Consider the following 21,316-nt stretch of genomic DNA (forward strand, 5'->3'; position numbering starts at 1 on the left):
TTTAGGAGAGTATTGTTACAATACCACACACCATATGTCCATTGGAATGAGTCCTTTCAGAGCCTTGTATGGGTATGATGCACCTTCATTCGTGGAGATGACTTTTGGTGAGAGTAGGGCACCTAAAGCAAAAGATTGGATTCAGGAAAGCCAAGATATATTGAAGGCACTCAAGGATAATCTGGTAATTGCACAAAATCAGCAAAAGACTTATGGAGATAAACACAGGGTTGAGCGCAGCTTTGAGATTGGTGATATGGTATATCTACGATTGCAGCCCTATAGATAGTCCTCTCTTAAAAAGAGTGGAGCAGAGAAACTAAGACCAAGGTTCTACGGTGCATACAGGGTTACCAGAAGGATTGGGGAGGTAGCATATGAGTTAGAGCTGCCTGCGAGCAGCAAGATTCATAATGTATTTCATGTTTCATGCCTCAAGAAGGCATTAGGTCAGCAGGTTATCTCTTCCACAGATCTTCCACCACTTGATGAGGAGGGACATTTGCTCTTGGTGCCTGAAGAGATCACTGATGTCAGAGAGAGGAAATTGCGGAACAGAGTGATTAAGGAGTGCTTGGTGAGATGGAAGGATCTGCCTGCAGAGGACGCCACATGGGAGAATGAGCAGATTTTACAGCACTCGAGTTTGCAATTGCTTGAGGACAAGCAATTTCGAGAAGGGAGGACTGTAATGTCCCCTTTTTGACAGGCACCAGCTACTTATTTTATTTTAGCCTTTATTTTCTCGGAGGCTAAAAAGGAAGAAATTGTTAGTGTAGTTTTTTATTTTTCCTATTTTGCTAAGTTTTTCCTACACTTTTAATAATCTCGCTTAGGTTAATAAAGCATGTCTTATTAGGTGAATGGTTGTGAGATGTCACCTTCCTACATGTGAGCATCCATTAGCTATCTTGGGAAGATACTTTGCTATCTTTAGTTCGATAGATGGTTGCTCCTCATTGGTTGGTGTTGCCACCTCCTCCCTCTTCCTAGTCTATATAAGCATGCTACCTGGCTTGTATTTGCATCTCTTGTTTTTGCATCCTCTTAATGCTATTTTGCTTCCAGCATTTGCATTACTCTCTTGGAGACTAACTCTATGATGCTATTTTGATTTTGTATCATTTGCATTCATAGTTTAGATATTTACTCTTTGCACTAGTTTTCTGGGTTATTAATCTTATCAGATTCTAACAAAAATAAGGAGGAAAAGGTATATTAAATTAATTACTTATAAGGTTACTAAACAATGAAATATTAAAAAGTAACTTTATATTTAATTGATTTAATATTAAAGTGACTAACATAATAAAATATCAAAAAGTCACTTAAAAGAATAAAGTGTTGGATTCCTCTAGAAGCTTCTTGGAGTTGCTTGTGAAATCTTTATAAGGAGCCTTTGGCAGGTCATTTTACACATCTTGAGTTGCATATTCATCTATTGTGCCGAGAGCCTTAGTGCTTGCATACTTACCTGAGGGTTTGAAGACTCTAAGGTGCCAATTTTGGTTGTGAGATATCAACCCTAGTTGGGAGTGGAGGAATTGGTATTCAGCCAATTCATTTGTGATTAATTGGGAGATAATATTCAGTGATTTTTGTTCAGCCCGTGCATCTAATTTTTGACATCAGTTGGCAAGGAGAAAGGTTTCAGTTTTCGCAATGGATCCGAAAAAAGAAAAGCCAAAAAGCAGAGCCGAAAAAGTAGTCCGAAAAAGAAAAGCAAAAAAGCAAAGTCGAAAAAGCAGCCCGAAAAAGCAGATTCGAAAAAGCAATTGGAAAAAACAAATCCAAAAAAAGCAAAGCCAAAAAGCATGTCATCTCAGCTAATTATTCTAGGTTCTTTTGGTATTTACATTTGGCAATTGTAGATGGATACATTTGACAAGTAATATATGTCTTTTGTTACCAAAGTATTCAGTCATTGTAAACATTGAAGTATTGAAGGGAAATCAACTTAATTCAGCTGTTCAGTTTGTATGCCAAATGTTTGTAAAAATGTCTCATTGCATAGTCATTCATAGGATGCATGCCAAGTGTTTTTGAAAATACCTCTTGGTTGTAGGTGTGCATTTTACATCAGAATTTCATGTACTTGCATTTGGAAAATAATAAAAAAGAAGTTGCATATCACTTTGATTTCCAATTAGTTATTTTGCAATCATTTGTATTCATCAATATCATTGGCATTCAAAAATCATAGCAAAACAACCAACATCAGCAAACTGAGGCTACAAGGGAAGTGTTTGACAAAATTCCTAAGGCAGAAAAATAGGGATAAAACTTCAAAAATTGTCGAGACACTTTTCACTGAGCCCCTTGTATCTCCTACGAACTGTTGATGGGGAGAAGCCCTCTATGGGCTACATATATGAGGGCATGAATAGGGCCAAGGAGACCATTAGAGCCCATTATGCAGGAGTGCAAGAGAAGTATGCCCCTATTTGGGATATCATTGATAGGAGATGGCAGAATCAGCTCCACCGACCCATCCATGCAAAAGCTTACTTTTTGAATCTAGCATTTCGTTTCCATCATGACTTCAAGGCAAATGAAAAGGTTCTCACTGGCTTATATACAGTGATCTAGAGGTTGAGTAGTGATGAGAATAGCACAGCTGCAATCATTGAGCTCGACAAGTTCAATAATAAAGAAGGGCCACTTTTCTCTGGCACGATGGCCATAGATGCTTGGGCAACAATACAGCAAGGTAAAAATTAAATAATATATTCATAAATCTAAATTTTATGACTTATAAGTTGTGCATTTTAAATTTTAATTGTTGATTATGTAATTTTAAAGTTGTAAATGAGACTAATTATATTTGTTTTCCCTTATTTCAAATAGATGGTCACAAATGTTTGGGCCCACAACCCCAAAACTTCAAAAAAAATTCATCCGTATTCTGAGTCAGCCAAGCAGCGCTTCTGGATGTGAGCGCAGGTTGTCCATGTTTGAGCGCATCCACTCGAAGAGGAGAAATAGGTTGACTATGTAGAGGTTGAATGATCTTGTCTTTGTTCACTACAACCTTCATCTTAGGATTAGACAGATTTTGGGCACTGACTCCTCTCCAATCATTTTGGAGGAGATTGATCCAGAATTAGAGTGGCTCATAGAGGCTGTGGATCTAGTCTTCACTGAGGAAGACCGTGCGTGGGTTGACCAGGTGGATATAAAGGCTGAGGCTGCGGCCATGGTAGAGGAGGCAACTAGAGCACGTTCAGGCACTGGTAGATGCACACGGGGACGCACAGACATGGGCCATAGCGATGTTGTTCATGAGCCCATCTTACATGTGGGGGATATGGCTTGTCAATCCTCTAGGACCTACCTTGACGCCTTTCTAGTAGGCAAACTGGATACTCAGAGGCTAAGGCTAACGCTACGGCCGAGCTTGAGGATGATGATGAGGATGATGATGAGGCTTGAGCTGGAGGCCTTGTTTTTTCATTTTGTTTACAAATATTGATACTGATAGACATACGTTTCATGGATCTTCATCTTGGATTCTTACATACATTTATGATTTGATGTCTTATGGATCTTCATCTTACATCTATTCTATGATTTCAATCATTATGATCATATGATTTCTATTTACTTCAGCTAGCCTACAATTTACATTTTAGTGTTTTACATAACATAGTTACGTATGTGATGGATTTTATGTTCCACATTTATGTATGTTAAGTTTTAACTTCTATTTGATGATGTTATAGCTTGTTTAAGTTATATTCAATAAAGGGTGCATGAAATACGTTTTAAATTGTTAAAATCTCTAAATTTAAAGGGTTTTTTCAAACTTGCCGATTCAGGGCTGATTCACGATTTGATTCGGCCTTGCCGATTCCGATCCGATTCCAATTCTAGTTACTTTGGTGGGAACCCTTAATTCTGAGATATGCAGGTCTGATTAAGATTGTAAATACAAGAGAATAGGTAATATGTAAGATCAAAATTTTACCACACAACAGGTAGACTCATACAGCAATGCCATCGCATCAACATCTATAGACAACAACATATGTAGATCCAAAGAGTTTGTGAGTATCCACAACACTAAAAAAAGAACACATTCAGATCATTGAACAGGAGCAACATATACAGATATATAAGAAGATTTGCAAGTAGGTAAAATCAAGATAGATGACACAATGAGATGCAACAAAAAATATGTACAAGAACCAAAATATTTGAAGATATATTGGTAAGGAGTATGGACTAGAAGAATTGGAAAGAAATATTAATGATGAGGACTGGACTAGGGACATTACACACCCTCAGAGGTTGAGTAGTAGGTGCCAAAGAAGACAAAGAAGCACACGATGACCCTTTACCTTTACTGTAGACAGTAGGCCAAAGGCTATCCGCTAGGATCAAGAGCACGAATTGAGGATGAATAGGTGTCTTTCCATTGTCCGCGTTAGCCATTGACACTAGAACAAAAGACATCATCAAAGGCTACGAAGGCTTCCCTTGAGATACACACTTGCCATGTGCCCCCAACGAAGAGGCAACAAATGACAAAGCATGTTGAACCGCAAGGGAGGGCTAAAATGAAGGAACAAACATGGGAGAGGGAATAGGCGCTACAGATTTGAAAGAGAGTTCCCCATCTTGTTGAGGATGCAAGAGCCCTACCATAGTCAGTCGAAAGTGATCCAATAGGAAGCCCCATTGGATACTATGGGCCAATGCCCAATGTACTAGATCGAATGAACGGTACCCTTGTGGGAAAACTTAAGGCACTTATGCACCACAAAGGGGACCACAACCATGGAGACTAGCTAGGGATAAATAGCTTGACTTGAAAGAGGTACTCAAGGATAATGACAAAAGTTATTGAAACTACCTTGGTTCATATGAGGTCATCAAGGTAGTTGACCCCCAAAGGTGGAACTAGTCGACCATCATGAGTCTTAACGGTTGCCTAACATTCATCATATCACACATGATGTAGCCCATTCATGAAGAGTACCTCCCTTGTGATGATATAAACTCGACACGCTAGATTGACCATCATACCTCTTATAGGGTTCCCATTGATCCGTGTTGTAATATACCATGGAAAAGACTATCCACTATAGGTGTCTTCAAGAGGGGTAAATGATATCTTTGTATTACACATCCTCTGATTGGGTGGTGAGATGGGATTGATGGTAACCATATCAACAAATGGGCTATCACTCGACAAATAAGAAAAATGATGTAGAAGATCTAGCTTCACATGAGGTTCACCAAACTGTGGAGAAAGGAATTTGCAATTCTCAAGATTGACGGAATCTCCTCAAGTGACAAATTGACCCAATGCCTCCTTACTCCTACTAACACTCTAGTGAACTAGGGTTATCAAGAAGACTTTATTGATTCAATGGAATTTAAAGCTTAAACAAAGATCAATGTGAGTTAAAGGAAATAAATTAACTTGATTATATTAACAAATAAAAATGTTTCAACTAGGCTTTATGAGCTCAATGTCTTGGATGCCATTTGGAGTCTAGAATTACAATGTGGATATAGGATGATAGTGTAGCACACGTACATCCTATACAGGCAAGGTATAGAAACTAACACATAATAGTACAAGAAAATAAACTAAATAAACAAAAAAAGCAACTAGTAGGAAACAAGAAGTATGACTAAACTAAAAAATCAACTACAACAATAGAAACAAGAAAAAAGAGGCTTACAAAGGAGGTAGAAGAAAATTAAGAACTTCCACTCTTTCCTCTTCTAAAACCTACATACAAGTAAGAAGGGAAATATCTTGGGGGCTTTTTGGAGACCTTTCTTAATCAAGTACCTATTTTGTTGTTTCCACATCCACAACAGTTATAAAGATAGATAAGTTCAATGATAGATAATTGATAGATGATAAACAATGCATGATAATAGTGCAAATAAAATATATGATCAAGATGTTACAATATGCACAAACAAAAGGAAATGAAGTAAGACAAGTGCATTCCTCTTCTATGCCACAAAGTCGGAGCTCAATGGGATGAAGGTGAGATGATGACTGTCGTCGGTAAATATTGTGTAGCCGACGGCCCCTTCAAGAAGGTTCTTGTTATGTAGCCGCCGAACCCCTTTGGGAAGGTTCTTCTGAAAGTATATATACACCATCCAAGATCATTGTAATTACCATCATAAGCATTATGTAATCTCTCTGGCATATATGTGAATAAAAGCAGTATTGATGTTACATGTTCTTGTTTCATTGTCTGTATGCATAAATCTAGTTACCCCATACGCTAAACATTTGGTGTCATTGCCGAGGAGATTACATAATGCTTATGATGATAATTACAATGATCTCGGATGGTACATATATACTTTCCGAAGAACCTTCCTGAGGGGGTCTATTGGCTACATAACAAGAACCTTCCCGAAGGGGCCGTCGGCTACACAATATTTACCGACGACATCAACCTGTCGGCTACACAAATACCAGTAGCGGAGGAAAAGGATAAGGATATCCATTCATACCTTAGTGACATCACCGAGAGAAGCAAGTTCCTAGTAGAGTTGGTGCTCACAGAGAGACGACGGGTAGAGGCTGGGCAAGAAGCTCGGGAGGCCGCAGAGAAGGCTCGGGAGTGGATGGTCGACCGACTTTCCACCCACAAATTGCATGGGAAACGGAGCGGACAGCATTATTAGCACAACTCGACGAAATTGTACAAGGGAAGCAGGAGGCAGAACAGCAACTTGCAGCAATGCTCCTGGAAAAGGAATCAGCAAAGAAAGCACATGATTAGAAAGAAGCTGAATGCCATGAGGTCACGATGATGCTAATGGAGGTAGTGGAAGAGAATTCTCAAATCAGAGCTGATCTAAAGGTCTGGATGGAACAAGTCTATCAGCTACGACGAAGCCGGTCTACACAGTCAGAGACACATCCTTCAGTCTAGTATCTATACATTAATGTAATTAGTTGCTTTTGAGTTTTGTTGTGTTGTCATCCAAAGACGACTTTTCTTTTTGGGGGGGATGATGTCGTCGGTAAATATTGCGTAGCCGACAGGTTGATGTCGTCAGTAAATATTGTGTAGCCGACGGCCCCTTCAGAAAGGTTCTTGTTATGTAGTCGACGGACCCCTTCGGGAAGGTTCTTCGAAAAGTATATATACACCATCCGAGATCATTGTAATTATCATTATAAGCATTATGTAATCTCTCCGGCATATATGCGAATAAAAGGAGTACTGTTGTTACATGTTCTTGTTTCATTGTCTGTATGCATTAATCTAGTTACCCCATACGGTAAACAATTGACAAAGGTCGTGAAGCTGCAACATGGAAGTACAAAAATGTTGTGTTAAGTTGTCCAAGAGCGAAAAGAGCTTGACAGAGATTTAAAAATGTAAAGAGACCCCAAAGTGTGTGAATGAGTCCAAATGAAGCAAGATTGAGAAGTTCTAAGCTAGCGAAAGGATTCCCAACATTGATGGGCAATGAGAAGAGGTGTTTTACAACATAAATAGTAGTTGTAACGTCCCAACAACCACCTGCACATCTACAAATTTGCGAGCTGATTGCACACTGTGTGTCTGTCTCTACAATGCATACCCACCCTAAGCCGAGCATGCCACATGGTCAAGAATTTGGACAAAGAAAATGACAAAGTGGACGGACGAATATGGAGACTTATGTGAAATTCTTGTTTTTTGGCTAAGATAGAGGCATCATGTAATGAAGAATTGCATGGGGTGTAACTTTTGAGATTACAGTTTGATCATGTACATAAATTTGTGTGTGTGTGTGTAGAGGCATTAAAAAAAATGTCGCACCCTTGTACCTATATTCATACCCATATATCTGAATCGGCAACTTAGATCTAATACTATTTTGATCCTATAAATTCTTTGCCTTTAGATAAAAAAAATTCTTTTAAATTTATAGACTCCTATCTGCTCTCACCCAAATTGATAATCCATGAATCAAACCATCTCAGAAAGACATCCCATAAAATTTCATGACAAGATAAAAATTCTAGTCAAACATGAACCTAAGAGGGTACAACATTTGCATTTGTTGCTACTGATGTCAGCAGTTTCCAAGCCATAAAAATACAATTTTAAAAAATTAACTATACTAGTGCATGGAAAAGAAAATAGTAAAAAAACCTGAGAATATGATCCAGCAGTTGTTTGGACAAAATGACCTTGGGTTTCAACACTCTCTGCCGCCATTTCCTTTGCCAATGCCTCCAAAGGTATATCCAGCCATATTATGATTCCATTTCTCATGTAGCCCCTTATGAATTTTAAATAAACATTTAAGAAACATTGATCAGTCTGGACCATACATTCTTTTTCAAGAAGAAAATGGAAAAATATCACATATTAACATCTTTTGAGCAATAAATAAAATATACTCACAAATTGCTGGAACGAACTACAGTATCATCACCAGTTGAAACAACTAAACGGGTCATTGAAGATAATTGTCGCAATACTTCACTCTGATAACAAATACTTTCCACACTTATATTCATAAATAAGTTTCCAGGTATCACATATTCAACTTCTCAAAAAATTAACCACAGTACACATAGGGGTTTGAGAATCTATAGCTGTAATCAGACCTTTACCTCTTATTGTTTCATTAGCTATAGCTACCAGTATAATTATCATCAACTGATAGAAAAGTATCATTGATCTTTGCTATGCATTGACTATTGGACTGAAAGAATATAAATATGAGCTTGTAGATTCCACAAATTTCAATCTTTTAAAGTTTACAATCTCAGAACCTAAAGAATGAAAGCAAGGTAATTCCTTTCACCTCAGAATCTCTAAATCCTTCCTCATCTTTTTCTTTAAGTTCCCAAGCAGCAGATGATTCACCCGATGCCTGCTCTACCAACTTCTCACTGTTTACAAATTACATCAAAGGAAGGGAAAAGAGTCATCACAATTCCTAATTTTTTTATACTATCGAATTCACAAGTCAGGAGGATAGCATCAGAATTAACACTAATTTATATTGCACCTGTCAAAGAAGTAATACCCTAGAACTTCAGATATTTTCTTTGCCACAGCTGATTTTATACTAGATGTCATTCCTGGAAACAATATCATTGTTATTCCAAAAGATGAAAATCATCATTTTTGCTTCATCTAACATACCACAATTTTCACTTTTTGTCATGCAAGCCAATCCCACCTAATCATCCATCCCTATGTTATTAACTACAAACACAGAAAATCTGTTTACTGCCCCAACTCTTACCAACAATGAACAGGCATGTTCCCTTCAAGTTAGAAGCAATCACTCTTCCGTTTCTCTGCATTGAAATTTTCTCATTAGGATTCAGATTCCTAAAACTTATAATGCTTGTTACTCATATATAACTAGCCGATGACAGATATATATATATATATATATATATATATATAAACACACACACGCGCGCGCGCGCATATATATATATTCTCTCTAAATTTAAAATGTTTATTTCCTTATTTCCTAAAATCTACAAAAAGAATATAAAGAAATTAAAGAGATTACCTCGAGAAATAAGGTCTCCTCATCCTCATTCCAAGATTCGTCAACTTTAAAAACTTTTTGAAATATATAGGAAAGATAATTCAAGTGAGTAGACTGACGAAAATATGCCACCATAAGAAGCTTAATTCAAAATAGAGAAAATTCATGGTATAAATTATTATCATTAGTTTCTCAGACTTGCATGATCAAATGTTCAATTTTATACAATTTCAAACAACAGAACTTATTCAACAAAATTGGATAATGGTGTAAGGGATTATCTCTAAAAGAGGTGACAGAATACAAAGAAATCATGGCACAGAAGATTTGGAAATTCAATTTACTTGCCACATAATGCCACTTTTTGTTGGATATAAAATATTGTTTGATATTATTAGAATATTGTTAACCATAGTAACGAGAACATACAGAGGTACTGGTTCTGATATGGGACAGGGGCACCAAATAAATTAGGTTATGTCAGTAAATGAATAAAGAGACAACTATATTATATATAAAAATAGTCGCCAAAAAATGTTTGATACAGGGACAGTTATGTGGTCCATGTCCTTGTAATGGAGCTTCCTGGCAACTATGTTAACATATTATTAGCATGTTGCTTGCAGCAAGCTTAACTTAGGATTTGGTATGGCATTTGTATTTGTGATGTTACATGGTTCTCATGGTGTACTACTTGCCCAATTATAAAGGCCTGCTATTGTTATCCAATTACTAATGGCCCTTAATTTAATCATATATTTGTTTGGCAAGTCACACAAATTCTGCATTTCTATCAACCTACAAGTATAGCAGCTTCCCAAAAATTTGGCCTTTCCCCACCTTTCCCTTCTGCCTTCCCTCCAATGCATAGATTGGGAGGAGAGGGGAGAGAGCAGTGAAGGCTTTCTGGATACAACCAGTAATAAGTAAACCATAGCTTAGCCAAACATAGTTCTCTCATACTGAAGTTGGCTTCTCACAGAATTTTCAACATCATTGTTTCATAGGAACTACACTGTCTCACAACGTTCTAAACCCAACTTGAATACCACTTTCTTTAACAAAAAAACTGGATATAAAAATGGTTTAGGTAATCATGTTGATTCTTCGAAATAAGTAGTCGATTTAAGAAAAGTAGATAAGGTACATGGATAGTGGAATGGTAGGTGGTGATACAAAATAATATAAGTTCATTATTACAAACTAAAACAACTAAAACTTTATTAATTATTAATATTTACTTATCATATTAATACTAGAGGAATATTTATCCATTAATTATTAATAATAATAGAAGTGAAATATTAATATTTTTCTGAACCACTAATGACCTTGTATTTATAATCACTTTTATCAAAGCTGGAAAGTGAGAACACTCCACTTAAGTGGCTATAAGAATCTTTCTTTTTACACAAGTGTGCATCTTGTTGTCAAGGCTTAACCTGGCTGGCATCATGGCTTTTTGGACAGGTTTGCATCCTGTTGTCAGATCTTAACATGGTTGATGTCACAATGCCAAAAACATGTGTGCTCGCTATAACATGTTTTACAAGGCATAGGAAAACTAAACTAAGATACAAACTTTATTAGATTTCAAGAAGGAATACCATGCCAAATGGCTGATAGTGTCAGTCCTTTCTTTATTACAAGCCTAATGTACAATCTAAATATTTAGAAGATTATGGTGCCCTATTAACCATTATCCCAATCACAGTTCAAAATATAGTTATCGACAACTTATTGCCGAGAGTGAGTAAAAGATATCAGCAAATATCAGAGATAAGTCCAGAACAACTCGCAAAAATGTCGGGAACTTAAAAAAAATTCTTAAGAAATGCAATTTTTTTTGCAAAATTCAATAAGAAGATGCATCTAAGACAGTCAATGAGTAAACAAACCAAACAAGCTGGTCTGGATATATATAAATGCAAATAAGATACAAAATCGCACCTCGTATGGAATGTTTATGGCTCGTAGCCATAGTCTAATAGTTTGAACTCTAAAGAAAACTAAAAATAGCTAATTGTCTTTCTAAAACTACAAGCAAATACAAGTATCAAGTACAATATCAAAATAGTCTACATCTTCCATTTCTCCTTTCCAGCAGCTCTAGTAAAAACTACAAAAAGGGGAGAGGGTCTATCCCTAGAAGTCTGTTGTGGCTATGGTTGTGGTTGTGACTCAACCTCCATCCTGGATGCAGATGGTGTTGACACTGGCAATGACTCCTCATGATCTGCATCCTCCTCACTCTTAGTGCCCTTATCCTCCTTATGAATGTCATATGATTCCACTGTAAATCCACCCTCCTCCATAGCCTACCTCTCCAAATTATAGATCTCATCCTCTATGAACAATGGAGATTGCTCCTGTGATGTCCAATCATGATAAGGATCTATGGCATTCAAATCAAGTGGACCGGGTAGTGCTAACTCTACCTTTGTTATGTGCAACTTAAGGTTATATTGCACAAAGATGAGGCATGTGCTAGCTTCCTCTTCTTCATGTGAATGGCCTCGAATAAGCTCCAATTACGCTCAGAACTGAATGAGCTATAAGGCTGACATAGGATGTTGTTGCCCCACTTTTCATCTTGTACCCAAGTAGCTAAAGTGATTTCTTGTGTCTTAGTAATTTCCTAGGTGTGTTCAAGTCTAGGTCTAAGCCCCTTAGGTGGAAAGAGTCTTCATTGGATTTTTCATTTTCCCCTTCTCCGCATTTCATAGCCGGGTGGTTTTTCCTTTATGTGGAGGGATTATGCGGGTAGCTTAGTACCCAATCCAATGAAGATTCACATTGCTTGTGCAAAGATCATCTATAAAGATTCATCTACTTGTGGTTTGTCATTTTCTCATAAAAGCAGAAGCTTGCGGAAATCCAAACTTTGTCTTCTCCTTGGGGGGTTTCAACCCATGAAGGCGATTTCCCACGAAGAGCACCAAATGATGCATTTGGATCAAAATAAGAAAATAATAAGGCACCCTATGGGAAATTCATGATTCCTTTAAGATTATCTACCTCCAGGAATGTTTAGGATTCGTCACAACTCTTATAATCACCCTAGGCGGAAAACTCAAAACTGACTTCTCCTCGGTGGGTTTTCAACCCATGAAGTCGATTTTCCACAAAAGATAATTCTGAAGGAAAGGAAATAAAAGGTGGGTCCCTAATGAATTTTCGCACTCCTTTTGGACATCTCCGAGCCCAAAAGAAACAATGGTCAAAAGGTAAAGTTAAAGGGAAGCCTGGGCGGAGAAATGGAAATTGTCTTCTCCTCGGCAGGTTTTCAACCCATGAAGACAATTTTTCGGATTTTAAAGAAAATCTAGTTTGCGAGCAGATTGGACCCATAGTTTGTGCACAACTTCTCAAAATAATGATAGGAAATATTCTAACTATTGCAAGAAAGAGCTATTAAACAAAATTAAACTCAGTGGACATTTTCTCACAAAGTACTCTATTTGTAACTTCCCGAAACTTAAAGGGTAAAGGGAAAGTAAGTATGGGAAGATAGAAAGTTACCATTGGGCTAATGGAACAATGAAAAGACACCAAGATATCGGTTAAAACCATGCATTTACTATTCCAACTGATCTCTGCTTCAATTCATTCATGTGGCGCGAATTCTGAAGATCAACAGATGAATTGCAACTCCTATATAGATGGAAACATGAACAGTTACAAAAACTACCACTCTTTCTTGAACTGTTATTCTATTAATTTGCACAACTTTTTCAAAAAGCCAGTATCTGTGCATTTGCTATTCTTCTCCTTTTTCTGGATTCAAAATTCATTCTCAAACAGAAATGGCAACTAGATTTGTGGGTTTCGATGGGTTGAACGGAATTAAGTCTTGACTACAGAATTTCATGGTACTTCTCTCTATTTCTATGATATGCAAGAGTTTCAGAAGAGATTAAGATCAGAGCCAATCCATTCCATTACTGAGAAGCTCTAAGGATGCGGGCTTGTTGAGGCTACTGGTTTTCTTGTTACAGTCCAGGCTCTGGAATTGATCTATGAATGCATAAATCATTACAATCCGAACACTAGACAAATTGTATTGCCAAATGACATGGTGTTGATCTCCATTGATAGGCAAACTGTGGTGAATTGCCTTCGTGTTCCGAAACGGAAAGAATTTTCAGATTTAACATTTGGAGGAGCCATTTCCGAATTCTCCGCAAAGAAGATGATTTGGAGAAAAGAGATCATGCAATCATGGTTTCGAAAACCATAGAGCGCCAAGAGTAAGGTTCCTAAAACTCTATTTGGGACTAATCTCAAACCTGAGATTGTCAACATCATGGTCCTCTTACACAGATTGAAAGGTGAGGCTGAAGCTTTAAACTTTGTTGAGCAATATTTCTTTTTAGTGCAAGTCATCTGCTCTGATACCCAATACATTGATTGGGCTCACAAAGTAAGCGAGATTTTGTCCAATGCTCTTAGTGCTGCAAAATTCTACAATGCATTCTACATGTCCTTCTTCCTAATTTACATGTTAGCCTCTTTACAATTATGGCCAGGCCTCCCAAGGGTGGAAAACTTTCCTGATGATGTGAAGTCTTATGAAATTTACCCATGTTTACAATTGGAAAATAGCTATGCAAAGTATATAAGAGTTAACGATGCATTCATCATGAGAATTTGCAGGGAGCTATAGGGATGTCCGGAGAGGAGATTCAACCCTGAAGCCATGGCAGCTATTAGCCAATTTGGAAGTTATTTCATCCGGTTCTCATCCTTTTCATATTTGCGTCTTGCAGCTTTTGATGGTTTTCCCTTGAAGCTGCCAAGATATCCTAGTGATATGATCATGTTGATCAAGATCGTGCGGTAGGCAATCCAAGTGAACGTGCTGAGCAAGAATTTGAAGAAGAAAGGGTATGAGTTTCCTATGAAGATGGAAGCTTTCAGTTGTGAGTCTCGTTCTAATACAAAGAACATGCTAAAAGTGTTCGAATTGAAATATAAATTAGAGATGTATGAGGTCTTAAGATCTATGTTTGATCCGAATGGATATGCAAGGGAGGTGTTGCAGATTGGAAGTGTGATCAAACACATTACCACCATTGAAGACTACTCGGCCGATTGCAAGGATGAATTCATGAGCCATGATCGTGCTTTCACCAGTCTTACAATAGATCAAGTAAGGATGTATAAAGTTAATATCAATGTTGAAGGAATAGAAGATGATGGGCAGAATATGTACAGTAACACCTATCTAACAAAGATAAGAAATACTCCTATCAACTCAAAGCCTTATGAAGATACTGGAGAAGAGCTAGAGATCATGATGGCTCGGATTATTAAAAGGACGGAGAAGTGGATAGAATGGACCATAGCCAAAAGGAGTCGAAGTAAAAGCACACCCGCTCAAGCTTCTCCAACAACCGCAGCGGCTTCCTCCTCTCAAGGTGGCACATCAAGTGTAACCTTGGCTATCACTCAAGGACCGGCTCAAACATTAGGCGGAGGTGATCAACCTCTCGACAAGAATATTCCTTTGGCTTGAACTTGTCATGACAGCTCCCTCCCAATGGTTAGAACTCCAGCAAAAGATCCTAAAGATACTAGGGCTACTCCAGTCCCCTCACCTCATAGTAATCAAATTCCATCTGCAAGTGTTGCACTTCTCCAGCCAAGTAGTCCTCAAGTGCAAGTAGTAGATTTAGGAGAGGGAGGAAGTAGTGACAGCGAATCCACTAAATCTGATGAGGTGACAAAGAAGACTTTGGAGGTGGAAAAGGACCAAGATTCTTCGAGGCTCATTTCACAAGCCCCAAAGAATCCCTTCTCTTTGACCATGAAAGCTATCACTGCGATCAAGAGAAGGATGTTTAGCACAGAATCACTTGGAATGGCCTCCAAAGTGATAAGCACAGATTCGTGGTTGGAGGATACTCTAGACAGGAAGAGAAAAAGGAAAGATGAAGGAGCCCCCAACAAGGATACCTTATCTCTTGCTATCCACTCCGGATCAGCACTGAGTAAGGTTAAGAAGAAAAAGACATTGTCCATTCTCGGACAAGAGCCTGAAACAGGGCATCTAACAATAGAGATAGCAAAGCCTACCAAGGAGGGAAGGATTGAGGATATGTCTACTGATGATTTTACTCTACATTCAGTGGATCTTGGGGAGGCCAGGCATGATACCAAAGTTGGCTTATGGAAGTCGACAAATAAAGTGATTGAAGGACAGCTAGAGAGCCTTAAGTTGTCAAAGGTCCGGATGAAGACGGAAATACAAGAACTGAATGACTTCATCAAGCAACTGGTCACCCCGTTAGCAAGCATCTCTAGAAGGCCTATTACTAAAGATCCCACTACTGTAGATGTTCAAGCGATCATCTCTCAACTCCAAGAAGACAAGCATTTTGGGCAGATTGGTAGAGAGTGGAGTGGGAAACTCAAGTTGGAGGGACTCTCCATTATAGAGCAAATTGGCAATGCTATATTGAAGCTGAAAACACAGAAGGATAATATTTCATCAAATAGAGCCACTTTGGCTGTGGAGAGGACAAAGAGTGAAGATTGTGTCTCTCTGCTAAAGATGATCATTCATATGAAGAAAAAGGAGGCTGTAGAAGCAAAGATCCTACCTAAAGGAGATGAGCCTTTATTTGAATGGCTTCAGAGCATGCAGTTCAAGTCCGAAATGATCTTAGCAGCAAAAGAAGGGCTCAAAGAATCCAAAGCTAAAGTAAAGAAAGATCAAGACAAGGATTATGAACTCTTAAGAGGCTTACATACAGACTCGCAAACTAGTGGTCAAGGAAAGGGAATAATAAGAATGCCTGTCATGCAATCAAACTTCTCCAACTTCATAGATAGCCTGATAGATTATCTTCCAGTCATCAGAACAAAGTTTTGAACTTCAGAAACTTGGTGGTTGTGTATACGTGGCCATGGAGGAAATACAAGATCGTTTGAGTGTTGTCAAGGATTTGGCCCGAGAGCATTCTAAATGGCTCTTGAGATATACCAATGTACATGTCCATAGGCATGAAGAACTTATTCCAATCATTGTAGCCGCTAAGGCCTATAGGACAAAAGCAAAAAAGGGAAAGAAGGCGAAGTGATTCATATTCTGCTTCTTTCATATTTCGTTGTAATCAATGTAATAGACAAACTGGCTCCTTGCCATTTGTCATTTTTGAGGAGATGAACTGATTGAACTTCCTTTGTAACAGTCATCTCAGAACCCTATATGTATTGTAATGAAAGATTAGTAAAAGGTTGGCAAATTTTGGTGTGAAATACTTAAAGTTGCAGAGTCAATTGAATGGTATTTTGTGTCAATTATTTTCTATTCCATTCTATTAGTTGTTAATAGTTTGTTTTCTCTTTTATCTGAATTAAAACAAGGAATGAATAGAGCTTTATTCCCCTGTTTTGAGGCAGTGAACTAAATGCTTCCTTCTAGTTAATCTTTCTTTCTCCATATTTAGTTTTTCGCTTAACCAGTTACCATTAGTTGTTAAGCAATATTGACTATTTAGCTCTTATGAGTTCATAAGATGTGTGAGTTCATAAACTTAATTTATCTTCTAAAATCTTTTCTTGCCTGAGTTAGATCCTATATAGGTTTGGCTCAGTTTACCTCTCATGTTCTCGGGTTAAGAACATCCCCTTTTTTTAGATTTAGAAACAAACATAATTCATTGCAAATCTACAATAGGGAGTTGTACCTAACAATTCAAAGGAAAGTTAGTATTCTTAGAAGCAACTTTCGAACTATTGTAACTAGATCTTGTTCATAAAATTTGGGCATCCAAGAGTTAAATAAAAAAAGGAACAATCTGTTTACCAACAGATGCAAAGGCCAAGTTTTTGCAGATTTGGGACATTTCGACCCCAATTTCACCACCAAATATTTGCAAGATAAATATTAAAGAGTTAGAAAGAAAGGTGAAAACATATTTTAGTAAATTAGTTTTTATTTGGTTCTATGCATGTGAAAGACTCTAAAAATCGAAATATTGTACCTAGTCTTCATGTTTTTCTTCTCTTCTTGCCACGTTTCACGAGAATAGCTTGCCCATTGCATTTTGGTACACTTCCATCTCTTCCACAATGAGGTCTTTTACCTCAACATCGAGTACCATCCTCTGCACGCAATCAATGAAGCCCTCCATGACCTCTCCTTTGAGATCTAGGTACGATGGAGAGAAGCAAAAAATGCAAGTTGAGGAAGTACCCCATCACATAAGTGGATTGGTGGAGCTGTCTGTTCCACCTCCTATTAATGTCCCATATGGGTTCAAATTTGAGGTTGTCCCCCTTGTAGTAATTTTTAATAGCCTCTTTGGCCCTATCCATTGTAAAGAACCCATGTTGGTTCTAACTCCAACAAACACCAAATTGCTTCAATTGTGGATGTTTGACATTTTGTCAAACACTTCACATGAAACCATTATCTTGGTGCCATTTATTTTCAGATTGCTTTTGCTTGCCGGATGGTTTCAAATTTAGTTTAGAAGCTTGCAAATGGTTAATAGATATCCAAGCAAAGAACTGAAGCACAAATGCAATCTTTTTTTGACCATTCAAATGCATACATATGATTTCTACATGTAAACTGTGCATCTACAGCCAGTAGACATTTCTACAAACATTTGGCATGTAAGCTAATTGTTAATTCTGCAACTTGTTAAAGCATACTGATTTGAGAACAGATCAATTTGATTTGAGATGGCATGATAAATATAGGACAAAATGTTTGCATTGTTTCCTTTATAAGATCAGCGCCTATCCTTAGGATGTTTGTTTAAGACTAAACTAAACTTAATTGTATATGTTTGTGATTAAACTTAATCATCCTTAGAGAATCGTCAACTTCTAGAGGATTAAGCAAATAATTTTGGAAGAGACATGTCCTTTCTAAGGACATGTCCCTTGACTCCTATGCTTATAGAGGGTAAGGATGAAGTCTAAGAGCACAAAAGATCAATACAAGTCTGCTCCTTAGTCATTACTGCCTTCATACAAATTGCAGAAGTAAAACACAGAATTCTGATTTATATTTCTAATCCGGTTAAAGGCAATAATATTAAGTTACTCACAGCAAGTTATAAGAAGATAGAGAGGGCAGAATTTAATCTATATTCAGTCCAAAGAATTTGCAGAAACTTTACATGGTATCAGAGCTCTGGTAGTCGAATCTAGGCTCTACAAAATTTAGTAATTAGACTTTATATATATCTAGCAACTATCTCCTATCTTCAATGGCATACACAATCAGACCCGAGGACAGGTTTGATGGGAAAGAACACTTTGATGCCTGGAAATTCAGAATCATGATGATTCTTGAAGAGAAAGATATAAAAAAAATTGTTGATAAAGCATCCAAACAACCACTAGTTGAACCTCATAAATCCATCTGGAGCAAAGTAAATAGGAAAACAATTCAAATCATATTAAATGGAGTAAAAAATGATATCGTACCCATGCTTACAAAACATCAAACTGCAGTTGATATGATGAATGCATTATGAAATGCATATGAGGTCAACAATGCAAAAGGAGTTCTTGCACTAAAAAGGCAACTAAATCACATTCAAATAAAGGAGAATCAATGAATTCTTACTTCCTAAGGGTTGTCGGCATTAGAGATGAACTATCAACTATAGGAACCACTATTAGTGACACTGAACTAACACTAATGGCGATAGATGGATTACCAAATTCATGGGAAACTTTTGCACAAGGAATAAGTGTCAGAGATAATCTTCCTAACTTCAACAGACTTAAGAACGATTGTCTACAAGAAGAATCTAGAAAACTAAATAAAGGACGGAAACTAAAAACAGAAGATGAACTTCATGTTCTTAATACAAACTCCTATAAGGGCAAAAAGAAGCATTTCAAGAAGAAAAAAGGAAATCAAAAGAATGGAAAACCCAAGAAAGATCTATCCAAAATAAAGTGTTTCAAATGTGAAAAATTTGGACACTACAGATCTAATTGTTCTGCAAATTCTAAACAACAAGCAAGCTATACAAATGTTACTAGGGAAGAAGATACCTATGATCCTGAGAATCGTGTATTGTACTCCTCACTATCAAATGAAATTTCAAGTAAAGCATGGGTAATTGATAGTGGATCTTCTAGACATATAACAGGGTACAAAGAAGCACTAGACTCTATTTCAGAAAAAGTCAATGGCGAAATTACCATTGGAGATAATTCAGCACATCCCGTCAGAGGAATTGGAAATTGTACCCTAAAACTAAAATCTAGAAATTCTCTTCTTCTCAAAGGTGTACTCTACGTACCAGGAATTAAAAGAAATCTAATTTCAATAACAGCACTTGAAGATGATGGGCATAATGTTGCATTTGTGGATGGCAAAGTTATAACTTGGGCAAAGAACTCCTCAATCAAGAAAGCAAAGTTGATTGGTCAAAGAAAAGGATATTTGTATGAGTTGAATTCAGAATTTAGTCGACCTATTCAAGCCTTAATTCATAAAGCTAAAGACATAAATGAAATTTGGCACAGAAGATTAGGGCATCTAAATTTCAAAACCTTATCAACTATGGAGAAGATGGTTACTGGATTACCTAAACTAAATAAAGACCACTCAAGCATATGCAAAGAGTGTGCTCTAGGTAAGAACACCAGAAGTCCATTTCATGATAGCGCTAAAAAAACAAATAATGTTTTGGAATTTAATTCATTTAGATTTATGTGAGCCTATGTCTATTCCTTCTCTTGGAGGATTCTAGTATTATATTTTGTTCATAGATGACTTCTCTAGGAAAACATGGATTTACTTCTTAAAATGCAAAGAATCAAAAGAAATCCTAAAGAGATTTAAAGAATTTAAAACATTAACTAAAAACTTTTCAGGATATAAAATTAAAACCCTTAGAACTGATAACGGAAGGGAATATAGCTCAGACTTGTTTAAAAGGTTTTGTAAAGAATCAGAGATTAAGAGGGAGTACACCGTTCCTTATAATCTAGAACAAAACGGGGTAGCAAAAAGAAAGAATAGAACAATTATAGAAGCTGCTAGAGCTATGATTTTTGATCAAAATCTAGAATATTACCTTTGGGCAAAAGCCTCTTGTACTGCTATTTATATTCAAAACAGAAGCCCGCATTATTACCTTAGAGATAAAACTCCTGAAGAAGGATTTACTAAGGTCAACCATGAACCTTAGGATTTTTGGGTGCCTTGTCTATATCCATGCTCCAAAAGAAAAGAGAACCAAGTTAAAACCCTCTAGGAGGAAAGGTATTTTTGTAGGGTATAGCGAAACATCTAAGGCATATAGGATTTTCATACCTGGACAAAAAAGTATTGAACATATTAGGGATGTAATTTTTGAAGAAGACCTAGCATTGTAAAGAGCCCTAAGTTATGAAGAATGTTTACCATACAGGGTAAATGGTTTATTAATGCATACAAACAATAGACAAGAACATGTAACATAGCAGTACTCCTTTTATTATTCGCATAAATGCCGAAGAGATTACATAGTGCTTCCAATGATGATTACCACAATGCTCCAAAGTCCATTTTGAACGGTGTACATATACTATTCCGAAGGGGTGACTCAATTGTCACGCGTCCTTTCGGATTTTAATCTACCCGTCGGCTATTTTATAACTTTACCGACAACATGCTAATCTACCCGTCGACTATTTTATAACTTTATTGACAACATCATTCCCCCCCAAAAAAAAAAGTAATCTCCGGACGACAATTACAAAATATCCACCCGTGCCACTTTCTCTGCTTCCAACTCCTGGGTATACTAAGCCAAGTGTCGTTGTATTGCCTTCAACTGGATGATCAGATCCT

General features: G+C 37.2%; 1 protein-coding gene across 5 annotated transcripts in view; it reads right to left on the reverse strand.

The window, feature by feature from the left end:
• Positions 1-21,316, reverse strand: part of LOC149540501 (shikimate kinase 3, chloroplastic-like) — a 150,922-nt gene that overhangs the window by 107,472 nt on the left and 22,134 nt on the right. For all 5 annotated transcript variants that reach the window (XR_016356411.1, XR_016356410.1, XM_089801599.1 and 2 more), the window contains exons 2-7: positions 9,520-9,572; positions 9,241-9,295; positions 9,001-9,073; positions 8,794-8,881; positions 8,388-8,470; positions 8,133-8,262 (exon numbers count right to left, since the gene is read on the reverse strand). Coding sequence is in view for 3 of the 5 variants with exons in the window: in XM_089801599.1 (XP_089657725.1) it covers positions 8,133-8,262; positions 8,388-8,470; positions 8,794-8,881; positions 9,001-9,073; positions 9,241-9,295; positions 9,520-9,572 (482 nt within the window). In the remaining 2 variants the exon portion in view is untranslated. The remainder of the gene's footprint in view (positions 1-8,132; positions 8,263-8,387; positions 8,471-8,793; positions 8,882-9,000; positions 9,074-9,240; positions 9,296-9,519; positions 9,573-21,316) is intronic.

This window comes from Cupressus sempervirens, chromosome 9, assembly GCF_028749045.1.
Source record: "Cupressus sempervirens isolate cs-2001-9-10 chromosome 9, ASM2874904v1, whole genome shotgun sequence".
In the NCBI taxonomy this organism is placed as follows: domain Eukaryota; kingdom Viridiplantae; phylum Streptophyta; class Pinopsida; order Cupressales; family Cupressaceae; genus Cupressus; species Cupressus sempervirens.